This window comes from Amphiprion ocellaris, chromosome 14, assembly GCF_022539595.1.
Source record: "Amphiprion ocellaris isolate individual 3 ecotype Okinawa chromosome 14, ASM2253959v1, whole genome shotgun sequence".
In the NCBI taxonomy this organism is placed as follows: Eukaryota; Metazoa; Chordata; class Actinopteri; family Pomacentridae; genus Amphiprion; species Amphiprion ocellaris.
In genome coordinates this window covers 14,185,617-14,198,013 of record NC_072779.1, presented here as the reverse complement: position 1 = coordinate 14,198,013, position 12,397 = coordinate 14,185,617, and the positions used below count along the sequence as shown (strand labels likewise).

At 40.6% G+C, this 12,397-nt stretch overlaps 1 protein-coding gene across 2 annotated transcripts in view; it reads right to left on the bottom strand.

Moving 5' to 3' along the window:
- Positions 1 to 494: 494 nt before the first annotated feature.
- The window catches only part of LOC111574262 (serine/threonine-protein kinase PAK 3), a 30,559-nt gene continuing 18,656 nt past the window's right edge, over positions 495 to 12,397 (bottom strand). The window contains exons 6-16 of one of the 2 annotated variants that reach the window (XM_035952141.2): positions 10,190 to 10,252; positions 8,622 to 8,777; positions 8,361 to 8,535; positions 7,720 to 7,783; positions 6,228 to 6,276; positions 5,985 to 6,097; positions 2,430 to 2,547; positions 2,139 to 2,238; positions 1,744 to 1,940; positions 1,476 to 1,613; positions 495 to 949 (exon numbers count right to left, since the gene is read on the bottom strand). In XM_035952141.2, the coding sequence (XP_035808034.1) occupies positions 860 to 949; positions 1,476 to 1,613; positions 1,744 to 1,940; positions 2,139 to 2,238; positions 2,430 to 2,547; positions 5,985 to 6,097; positions 6,228 to 6,276; positions 7,720 to 7,783; positions 8,361 to 8,535; positions 8,622 to 8,777; positions 10,190 to 10,252 (1,263 nt within the window). In that variant the 3' untranslated portion in view covers positions 495 to 859. The remainder of the gene's footprint in view (positions 950 to 1,475; positions 1,614 to 1,743; positions 1,941 to 2,138; positions 2,239 to 2,429; positions 2,548 to 5,984; positions 6,098 to 6,227; positions 6,277 to 7,719; positions 7,784 to 8,360; positions 8,536 to 8,621; positions 8,778 to 10,189; positions 10,253 to 12,397) is intronic. The other variant, XM_035952142.2, reaches the window with a different exon arrangement.

Genomic DNA, 12,397 nt, shown 5'->3' with positions numbered 1-12,397 from the left:
AGCCGTCATGAGCTCAAACCAAATATGAAAACCGCATCTCCTCACTGATATGAGGTGAATAATTGAAAGATGTTTAAAGCTGGTATAGGTCATGTGAAATTATTCCTGACTTTTTTTCCCCTGTAGCTGCACCCCTTCACACATTCACACACACATTCACACTTACACAAAAATACGCCACCTTGAGATGTGACAATCTGCAGAGGAGTAGCGGTGTTTCTGCACAGAGCCGAAGATCATGCAGGCAAAGGTTGGGTCCAGAGTCACTCTCTCACATCAGCCGGTGGCTGCAGGTGCAGGTGTGGCCTGATCGTGCTCCACGGAGGGACTAGAGGAAGGAGAACCGAGCCTAAAGCTGGGCAGGGAAGGAATCACAGGCTCTTCAGTTTTGTGTTTTGTTTCTCCTCTTCACTCCTGCAGGTTCTTCTTGAAAATGCGCACGATTTCTTTTCAATTTTTTCACCCTATTCTTCTTTTTTCTTTTTTTTTGGGGGGGTTTGGGGAGACTCCCAAACAAGACATTTGACACAAAGAGATGTGCACAGTTTCTATACACGCACACACGCCCACACACTCACACACACTTGTGATGGACTGCTCTACATGTACAGAGTGCTGGAGAAGTAAACGAGGAGATAAGGTCTTTTCAGCAGCATGGGCCGAGAGGCTGCAAGGCCAGATGTCCATCCTACATATGAGGCCTGGGGGTCTTTTGTCCTTGTGCTGTCACGGTAAGTCACACAAACCCCACCTTGTGTTGTCACTGTCGCCCCTCTACCCAAACACCCAAGCCCCTGCTGCCATGAACGCACACTTCACAGGCAGGGCTCCAGCCTCGGGTGTGGACAGGGAGCACACCCTAGCGACTGCTGTTCTTTATGGCTTCCTTCGCAGCTACAATCAGAGGCGTCAGGCTGGATAGAGGCTTCGCCAGCTTTAGGAAGGAATGCTGCAGACAGAAAGGATAAAAAAAAAATGTAAGTATGAAGCCAAAAAGAGCTATAGATTTATGATTATGAAGTAACAGATATAGTGTGAGGAGGACAAAAAATAGTTACTCCAGGAGATCCACCAGTATGTTCATCATCGTTAACTAGTGCTTCCAGAAGCAGAGAGTGCCTGTGCATTTATACACCACTAAATTATTTACATTAGCATTAACTCTTGCCAAGTACTTGTTGAAAGGAAACTTTGGATTTGTTGGGTTTATTTTCCATAGTTTTCTAAGATCTTTACCTTACTCTATGAAGTGCCGTATGTTATGAATTAGTGCAATACATAAAAAAAACTGAACTGATGTGAATAAACTTTCTTTTAGGGAACAGTAGTATTAAGCACTAGTAGTAAGATTAGGGTAAAGGTTTTGTTATTATCACATTAATGCTGCCTGGTTAATGGTTAATAATGTAGATGTACAAAATACCAAATATGGTCAAAGTGTGACAAATATACTGGGGATTGAGTGTCAGTTTTACCTGAAGCAGTTCCTTGGCAGAGCCTCTGCGGTCCACATCCATCTCCAGACAGCGGTTGAGGAAGTCTCTGAACACAGATGACAGCCTCTCTGGGTTCTGCAGCTCTGGAGTCCCATTGGTTGCTATCAGGTACAGCGCCTGGAAAGATAAGTGTGGTCAAGTAATGAGAGGACCATATAGGAACAAAACTAAATACTTCATCTCCATGTATACTGTATGACCACCGGGGAGCAAATGCTGTGTGTCCTGGGTACATTTTGTGTCTTACCCTGAGAGGATTCTCATTCAGATAAGGCGGTTCTCCCTCTACCATCTCTATCGCCATGATTCCCAGAGACCAGATATCCACCTTTGGGCCGTAAGCTTTCCGAGTCACCACCTCCGGTGCCATCCAGTAGGGCGTTCCCACCATCGTGCTGCGCTTGTTCTGCTCTGGAGTGATCTGAGCACAGAAGCCAAAGTCGGCTGCAGAGGGAGGCAGAGAGACAGATGCAGGGGTGTTGTAATGTTTAGTTCTGCATTTCCACATTTGTCAATGTTTCAGCAAAGTGGTCTTTCATTTAACACAACACGGTGTCTCTTAACCCTCAGTTTTTATCATATGGCTGGTTTTTACTTGAAAGTCAAAGGAAAATATACTCGTATCAAAAAATGAAGACTTACTGAGCTTGACAGATCCATCCATACCCAAGAGGATGTTGTCACTTTTTATATCTCTGTGGATCACCTGGTTGGAGTGGAGGAAGTCCAAGGCTTGAAGACACTATAAAGAGAGAGATGCAAATTTAAAACACTCATACCCAAAGAAAGAAGCCTGTACTAAACACAAATTTGGATGGTCCTGATTGAAATGCTTCAATGCGTTTGCAGGTTCCCACCTGATTGTATGGGTCAGCTCATCACAACCACAGATGTAGTGGGTGGTTTTGCTGATGTCTAAACTTGGCTTCTTACCTCTCTGCAGACTGCAGCAATCTGGCCCTCATCCATGCAGGTCTCAGTGACTACGTCTGTCAACGAACCTCCAGCCAAATACTCCATCACCACCCAGAGCTCATCTCCTACCAAGTAACTGATAAAAGCAAGAAAGATAAAGAAAAAGAGATAAAAACATATTGAAGAATGGAGTTTACAGTTCAGTTGTTGCTTCATCAGATCAATAGTCTTCGCATACTGGCTGAAACTTGTACAGAAAATGAGAACAAAACTTCCAACATTTGATGCATAGTTGATAATAACAAGAAGTAGATGTTCAAGCATGCTACTGCCAGCTGTGAACAAAGGCATGAAGAACAACATCATGAAATCAGGGCCAAGTGGAATAGATGCTAGAAAATTGTTAGAAACAGAAAGCTATCATGTTTTACAACAGTAGGTGGCAGTAATACGCCTTAAGATTGATGCAGGCCACTTTTAAAATGAAAAATGAAGAAGCAGTAAGAACAGCAGAAGAAGAAAAAGAAGCAAAGGCTCTGGAAAGGAAAATCAGAGGATCCTTCAATGTCATTATGGCAACAGTACAGCATCATAATGGAGACGTGCATTTACTTTGTTTTAACACAAAAATCAGATACTATCCTCAAATTAATATTACATTCATACTGCTGTGGGAGTTTATCTGTGTTAGAACCATCTTAGATAAACAAAAAATTAGAAAATGATTTTACATGCTACTAGGAAAACCATGATAATCTGTGTTTAATGTTGTGTTAAAGGCCCTTCCCCATAGCATGTAAATATGTGCAGTGTATCTGTGCTTGTGCAGAAAATTGAATATTATCTGCCCTTTATTAAGCTAAAATGTGACATATTTGGTGGTTCTAGCTTCTCAAACATGAAGATTGCAGTTTTTTCTCTTTTACATCAAAGGAGATTGAACCTCTTTTGATACTGTTGACCGGAGAAAATAAGCAATTTCAAGACATCATTGTTGGAGCCATTTCAATGAGTAACCAGCAGGTGGCACTGTGAATGAGTTACCTGTGTATTTAAAGGCCACACTAATTGCCACAGGTGTGGCGCAAAACGGAAGGTATACTGTTTTTGACCGTGGTGTGGTGTGAAAGACTGTTTATTGGAAAGACTTTGTTCTTTATTAATTTTGATGAACTCCTGAAGGTAAATAAATTGATGAATCCGTTCATAATTGTTATTTTTTGGACCACGAGAGAGTACAAGAACACGTCAAAGCAGCCAGAAAGCCACGCGTTCTTAACGGAATCAAGTTTGCGTCATCAATTAGTCAAAAACAATCAAAAAGTTGTGCGACGAGGACGGCAACGCTGCGGTCCAGCTGTAATCCAGACGCTGTGGACCAGACGACGCTGATCTTCACCACGGCTCACGGCAGGAGAGACCCGACCGGAGGAGTCGCCGCTGCATTGGGCGCAGCGACGAGCACCGGAGATCGGGACCGAGCAGTGGACCGAGCAGTGGACCGGGCAGTGGACCGGGCAGTGGATCACCCATTGGCAAGGTGTGGACGTCTGGACGCGGTGCAGCGGACGGAGACAGGAGACTCCGGGGCAGCGGCGGCGCAACGGCGGCGGACAGACGAGGAAAGGTTTTTGGATCGAGATCTAATAAAGGAGGTACATGGTAGCGCTACCACACACATACATATGGCCATTATAGAAAAGTGTGCACACAACTGTCTGTTTGGAATACCAATGCATTGGGTCAAAACAAAGTAAAATAAACTTTATTTCAAGTCCAAGACACTACTTCAAAGGAAAAGACTTTATTTTCATGGACATAATTTACGTTGTGTATTGGTGTGAACGTCTGAAAAAGCAACTTTTAAATGAAAAACTGTGGTTGATGAACAAATGGTTAAAAAATGTCTGAAACTCAAGGTGGTTCGAAGGTTCAAACTGATAATCAAGGTAATGATGCATATTTGTGATGAAAAGATGACTGAGGCAATAGAAGTAACTGCTGAATCGCAGACTGTTAGTGAGGCTGAACTCCGTCACAAAAAGAAAAGTAAAACTTACCACAAAAGCACTACTTTGTAAAATAGGAGATTTAGAAAAAAACAAGAAAATCTAAACTGAGTAAAGCTGCTGAATTAAAAAGGACACTTCAGGAGTTATTGTTTGAACCTGGGAATAAAGCTGAAATAGAAAGCAGCTTTAACAAATATCAAGTGCTGCTTAATGATGCAAAATCTGCACATAATGCTCTGCTCAAGCTGTTACCTGTGGAAGAAACAGAAAAACATGAAATCTGGTTCAAGGCAAAACTTCTGGGTGTGGATGAAGTCTCTCTGAGTGTAGCAAAATATTTGGAGTGTGCACGTGAAGGAGCTGTGAAAAGCATTGAGGATAAAATAATACCAATGGACAGTATATCAAATGTTGGATCAGCAACAACCTGGAGCTTGGGAAAGCATGATCAGGCTGGTTAGAAAAGTGTTGGTATCTGTGCTACATCACCAGATCTTAACCGATGAAGCCTTATTAACAGTCCTGTGTGAAGCAGAAGCAATCTTAAATGACAGACCCATCACAAAGGTATCTGAGGACCCAAATGACCTTGAACCTCTGACACCAAACCATCGACCAACGACCAATATGCAAGGCGAAGATGGAAACAGGCCCAGTATATCTCGGATCTATTCTGGAAAAGATGGTCAAAAGAATACCTTGCTGCATCGCAGGAAAGGCAAAAGTGGAATAACATCCAACCTAATCTCACAGTGGGAGACATTGTTCTGATTGCAGATGCAACTGCTACAAGGAACTCCTGGTTAATAGGAAGAGTGATTAAAACATTCCCTGACAAATCAGGCATAGTCAGAACAGTTCAGATTCAAACAAAAACAAATGTCATTGAAAGACCTGTAACTTTGTTTATTAGTTAAAAAATGAGGCATGAAGTGTTCAACTTCTGTCATACAAAAAAGGGGGATCTATTTTTGTTGACACAAGGTATATAGCGAAAATGGTTTATTATGGCTCCATAAGTTATTTGTTTGTTGTAATTATGTTCCTGTACGACCATAAACAATTAGGGGCCGGTTGTGTTGGAGCCATTTCAATGAGTAACCAGCAAGTGGCACTGTGAATGAGTTACCTGTGTATTTAAAGGCCACACTAATTGCCACAGGTGTGGCGCAAAACGAGAGGTAAACTGTTTTTGACCATGGCGTGGTGTGAAAGACTGTTTATTGGAAAGACTTTGTTCTTTGTTAATGTTGATGAACTCCTGAAGGTAAATAAATTGATGAATCTATTCATAATTGTTATTTTTGTTAGTTTTTGGACCACAAGAGTACAAGAACACGTCAAAGCAGGCAGAAAGCCACGCGTTCTTAACGGAATCAAGTTTGCGTCAACAATCATTGAAGGTCAGGGAAAATGTCATGGCCATAAAAATCTATTCAGTGGGGATCCAAAATCTACAAAAAATAAGCATAAAACAGCCTGAACCTTGTTTATACAGTTCAGGGTTAGGGTTATTTCATTTAATTCTGCATGAAATGTGACTCTGCATGTGATAACGTACCTGTCCAGGTAGTTCACTATATTGGAATTCTTGTTTTCCCTCATCACCAAGATCTCATTGATGATCAACTCTTTCTTGGGCTGCTGCTGCAGGTTCATTTGTTTAATAGCAACCTGAGAAAACAGACAAGACAGCTGCGGATTAGAATAATTCACCCCGATGGCTTGGTGAGGGAAAATAAACGATATGCATAGAATATACAGGATGTGGATGTTGTAAAATTGTAAGTACAGTCTGACTTACCTCTTGGCCAGTTGCTATGTCGATGGCAGTGTACACAGTGCCAGACGCTCTGATGAAACACAAGATCAAAAGCACATCAATAATGCACCATCATAGAGTTTTAACATGGCTCATAGACAATTACATTTACTGAAGTACTGTGATTGAGAACAAATTCAGGATGGCTGTACTTTACTTGCATATTTCCATTTTATGTGGCCTTATACTTGCACTCCACAACCATGCCAGATGTGGTGATTTTGAATGTTTGAAAAAAACTGAAGAACTAACTGTTCCTTTATAGGTTGAGAAAATTCTCCTTCTTCTTAAGCTATCTATTTAAAAATCCTCTTGAATTTGCTGGAAAGTGCATCATCATAATGCTGACAACAGGGGTTTTTGTTTTTTTCTGAGCTCATGAAAAGCTGACTTTTTAGAGATATGTGGTTCTAACAGGAGAGCAATGATGCAAGCATGATGATCTTATATAAGAATGTGCTGCTGTAAATTAAACTACCTAGCAGCATCTAAAATATGTCAAATTTGCTCAACCTTGAATGTCTACAGCAGTGAAGTGCAACACACACATTCATGCAGCACTAAAATTAATACAAAAACATCTCATGTAACAATAAAACAATGACAGGGGCCATTTTTCTGCAGAATAATTACTTTTAATTTTTGTACTTTGGTAAGAATCTGCTGATAATACTGACATACTTTAACTTCAGTAAGTTTTTCAATGCAGAACTGTTTTTTGTAGTGGAGTATTTTAGTAGTAGTTTTAATTAAGCAACACTTCTGAATACTACCAACATTGATACTATTATTTGTTCTTAATGAGCTGGATATCCTCATTTAAATTACCTTAGCAGTGATGAGCTCAAATGCTTGAGCAATGGTTTCAATAGTTGGTCAAAGGAATGGTATGCAGCCAGACTGTCCTTATTTGGAAGTGTAACTCATGAAACTCAAAACCTTCCTCTGTGAATTTAGCCTTGTGGTTTTCCCTCTTTCTCCCTTTCGCTTGCTGTCAGCTACACCTGTGTACTGTCAGGAGCTATAAATAATGAAGCGCACTTCCTGGTACTAATAAGTTAATGATAACACGACAGAGTAAACACACAATCGTCAACTGTTTTAGGTGGAAGCTTCCTGATCAAACATGGACATAGTGACAGAGCAGATAACAACTGCACTATTTTATCTGTTCAGATGAGTCGTGAACAGGAACGCTGACAGAAAAGCAACAGCCTTAAAATACAAAACAGAAAGACAAGGAGAAAGAGAGAGGGAGATGGCTGAGCTAATCTGGCTCTTGGCCTTTTCAGGATACAGTTCTCATTTCCTGTCGACTTATTTTTCTCCCAGTCATTCAACCTAACCCTCCCTCTGCCTCCAAGTCTCTAAAGTGGTCACTACAGCTCCATATCTCCCGCAGAGACTGACTGCTCCTGAAATTGCACTGTTTCAATATCTGTGACAGCCGGTTGATGATCACGGAAAGACTTACCCTTGTCCTATTTTCTCAAAGCGTGTGTACTTCTTTTTGGGATCCCCCACACTCACAATACTCCCTGAGTCAGAGAGAAAAGAAACATTTAATGAATGTCCAGACTATGTAGGTGTCATGACAGCTTCACACAGAGAACATCCCTGCAGAACCTTTTCCACTTTTCTATTTCAGACAGATGCTGCTTCAAAGTGCAAGTACATGTATCTGTACTTCACAGTGCATTCTGGTTATCGGGCTAAAGTTACATTGCACTTAAATGGCATCTAAATGGCATTACACTCGTGCTCCCTGTTCTTATGCATAATTCTTCTAAATACACAGAAGAGGTGCAGGAGATGTGATACCCTGCTTGTCGTTTGAATCACAAGACACGGGTACACATCAAGGTGCTATACAGAGGTCACACCTTCCACATTGTTTTAGTTAATATGTGGATTTTAACGCTGGTGGCATTACATTATTATTTTTGCATAATTATGATAATTTTTAGACTCAGTGTCTTTAATTTTGTTGTTTTTGCTAATGACAATTTTTTCAGAAGACCAAATTTTGGCTTTGTACACCAGATTTGTTCATGGCAGTGTAGAGAATGATTTGATTACATGAATAACTGAATATTCAGCTCTAAAGACACATACGGAGTCTCTCCAGAATCTCCTCATCCGTCATTTTTGACTTCTTCCTCTGCCGGTCGGTGTGGCGATACATTGTGTTGGACGTGTTCTCCGGCTGGACCTGCGACTCTGGTGGGGTCAGCACCTCTTTCACAGGTGTGGGAGGCTTTGGTGGCTCCATGACGGAGCGTGTGTAGATCTGCAGAGGATAGAAAAGTCTAAGAAATGCAGAAGGCTTTGCATTTACAGTTGAATGATTTCACCAGTCGTGTGATTTTAACTCACAGATTTGGTGTGCTCGGGTCGAGGGGCAATGACCGGGGGCAGTTCATCATCATCATCCTCATCTTCCTCTTCCTCCTCCTCCTCTTCTTCCTCCTCATCCTCCTCCTCTGACACAGGTGGAGCAATCGGGGGTTCTGTCGATGATGTTTTGGCACCCTGCAGGGTAGAGATGTAAGTGAGTCTGGATGTGCCTCGCAGCAGGATGGAATGAAAAGTGTACGAACAGATCCTTAAATATTTCCAAAAATTAAACACAAATGTCATTTTCTCTGTTTTGAGTTGTTACCACCATTTAACAGCCTGCAAAACCCAAACCAGCCACAGTTTGAGTTCTGGCCAGTTGAGGTTCAGAAGGATTTTGTGTAACATGCATCGACTGGGTAACATAAAAGACTCAGATGACTTCAGACTAAAAATTCATTATACGAATAAACATTTAATTCAGAAGTGGTTAAAAAATCTGCTTGTGATTCATATAAAAAGAAAACAGTTCAGCTTTTTGAGTATTCTAAAAGAAAAACAAAAAATTGGGTTAATTTTCAGCAAAGTTCTGTTAATAGCAAAGGAAAGCATTATGAGTTGAGTGGGAGCTAAGGAGTGAGGTAGCATTCAGTGCAGTTTATCTGAAGGATTTTGAGCTGTGGGGTCTGGGAAGGTGTGCCATGAACCAATGATGAGAATGAGTTTTGAAGTAACAATCTGTTACATATTTAACTGTGCTATAGGAGAAAACATACTGCAGCACTGCAGTGTGCAGTATGGTGATGAACTGCAGACGTCCTGTTGATATGGAAGATACCTTTTAACAAGTGTGATTAATAAGCCTCAGGCATATTTATTATGCCTAATGCTCAGCCTCTTTTTCCCCATCCAAAACTCTACTTGCCTGGGATCATCTTCCTCTTATGGAATGGAAAACACTTCATCCATTTCCAGTCTCGTCATGCATAAATGAAGCAGTGCAGCTTAGTTCTAGTGATTAAAGGGAAAGGGTCTGACTGAAGGCAAGTCCCAGTTCTTCATTCAGACATACTGGGCCTCTGACCTGCTCCAAGGAGGGCTGGGCCAAGACTGCAGTGCAGAAATGAGTGTCTGGCTAACTGTAAGCAGTTAGCCAGCGAGGGGCGTGTATTTTTTTTTTTTTTTTTTTTTTTTTACAGAGCCATGCGGTAATGTCTACAATGGTGATGGAATTACAGGCATTTTATTGGCAATGTGGATCAAATTGTTAGGAATATGAGCTCATACATGCAGTTTGACAGTCATCACAACCCTCTGTGGCATGCGCCACTGTCCTGCCATTTCAGACACGGTCCATTCAAAACATCTTTTAAGAGGTGCTCTTGTGAAAGATAATAAATACATCTATAACATCAAAAACTAACAGAACCAATCATACCCCCCATGAAATTTCAATACAGAGAGTGATGATGCCTCTAAAATCAAATATTTGTATGCAATTTGCATAAGCCAGGTGGCATAATCAGTATTAGGTGATCAAATGGTTCAATTTGGCTTCAAGGCCAATGCAGAGATACATGATGTGGAAAGTAATATGGAGGAGTTACCTTGTCAAATAATGCGCTGCAGGTTCTAAGGCTGACAGGAGGCCCAGATGACAGCAGTCGGTTCTGAATGTGAAGGTTGAAAATGGGAGGATTTACTCAAAACAAACCCACACAGTTTGTAAGACTAAGTGAAGTTCAGGGGAGGGTGGGGGTGGGGCAGGGGGACGCAGCTGAGGGGTGGACGTTATGTCCATACATTATCCCCAAACATACAGTATGAGGAGAGGACTTATGCCACCTTAGGACTGTCCTTGGCGTAGGCCTTGAACAATATTCTCCACTACATTATTTCTCTTCAGATTTCTTGCATAAGCTCAAATATTGTCCTTTTATTTGGACATTACAATACACATAAAAACCGTTCAGTTCAGTTCATGCCCTCAGAGTCCTTATGTCTGTGTCTGATTTCATATTTCCACATGAAATGTGAAAGATTCATTAGTTAATAAACTACCAAAATGAGATTACACCTTAATTATTGTAATACACTCAGCATACACAGAAACAACAAGCTGTTAAAATTAGGATTAAGTCTCTTCTACAGTCTTTATCGTGCTGCTTTGTGAAGAACTTTTAGGCACACATTGTGTTAGAATCCTGAAAACTTGAATCTTCAATGTCACCTTGCATGAGCTGGCAGGAAGGCATTGTTACTGAAATCAATGCTGCCTTATTCACTTCAGGAACGGGCTGAAAAGTTTTTAGAGCAGAGTTCCACATGATGAGAGTTTGCTGTTTGTGTTCTTTAGGATTGCTTTGGACAGGTGAACATAATTATTATCCAACAGGAAAATGGATTTGCTGTTCATAAAAGAAAACAATGAAAGATTGGCTGATCTATTTGATTTTTAATCATACTTTTGGCTATGTAACATATAACCATTATGTGAACAGAATGGCATCTTTTCATGCCTCTATGTCTTGGTAATGTTTTATTTCTCAATATCAATATATTTCCACTGAATTATGAATGTAGGGACTGAAATGTTGCAATTTTGAAGTCCTGAGACTGAATTTCCTTAGGAATAAAAATGTCAGAGCCATGTGCCTTTTAGACTTGACTGAACTTAAAAAAAATGTATCCAGTGAATCTTGCTCAGCTGCTATAATTCAGATTATCAATACTGACTTGATAATTTCAGCACCATTAAGTATTTTAGCATCTAGCTGCTCCTCTGTTTATTATTGTGCATAAGAGGCAGGATGCCATGTATTGTTAGCATAACCAAACTGCATGAAATATTTCTGTTACAACCTATCGCAAGAAATAAACTTAAAACAGATCCATGCACCAAACATGCTGGATTCTTAAGTATCTGTGAAATAGGACACTAATTAACACACAATTGATGAAATATCAAGAGCAATGTGAGGTATCTCTGATCACAATACTGTGGATGTTGTGAATGTAGCTTATGAACAGTGGTTGAGCTTTCTGTATTCACTGACAGATATGTGTCTGACATTCAAACATAAGAAAGTTAAATATCCAGGACTAATGTGAAATGAGTGAATACGACTTAACTGGCATTGCAACAGAACAGAAAAACCAAGACTAAGATATCAGTCACCTAAAGCAGCAACAAAGAGCAACAAACAATCATGAGCACTGTCAGTGTGTCTAAAGAATTTCTTGTATTTCTCTACTGCCAATATCTGCAGCCACAAATGTACGCTGAGCTAATGCTAAGGTGAGACACTTTATCCCAAATGTGAACCACAGGCTCCAATGGTTGCTCACAGGTCAAATAAAAATCAGAGATCTCACAATCCCAGTGAATAGTTATTTCTTTTGCATTTAACTAATCTAAAGGATTATAAAATATAATTTCGAACTGTTATATTTGTTAATCCTTGACGACAGACTTGATGGTAAGTATAAGAGGTGAAAGTGAAGTGCTTTCAGAAAACAGCACATCAGTTCCCAAATATTTGCCTGCATTGCAGGTTTGTGGAAGCTGCTGCTACAAATAATCTGACAGAGAGCATCAGGTAGCTTGTGGTGGGTTACTGTTTCTCTAAGAAAAGGGACAGTTTGCTTCTTTAGACCAGTTATTGGCAGCTTTCCTATAGTTTTGCTTGGCCAAGACAGCACGGCCCAATCTTAAGATAAAATGTGTGGCACTGCAGCCAACAGCTGAGTCACCTCTGCATACTATGGACCACTGTGACAGTCCAGAACTCAGATGCTCTCAAATACCCTCACTG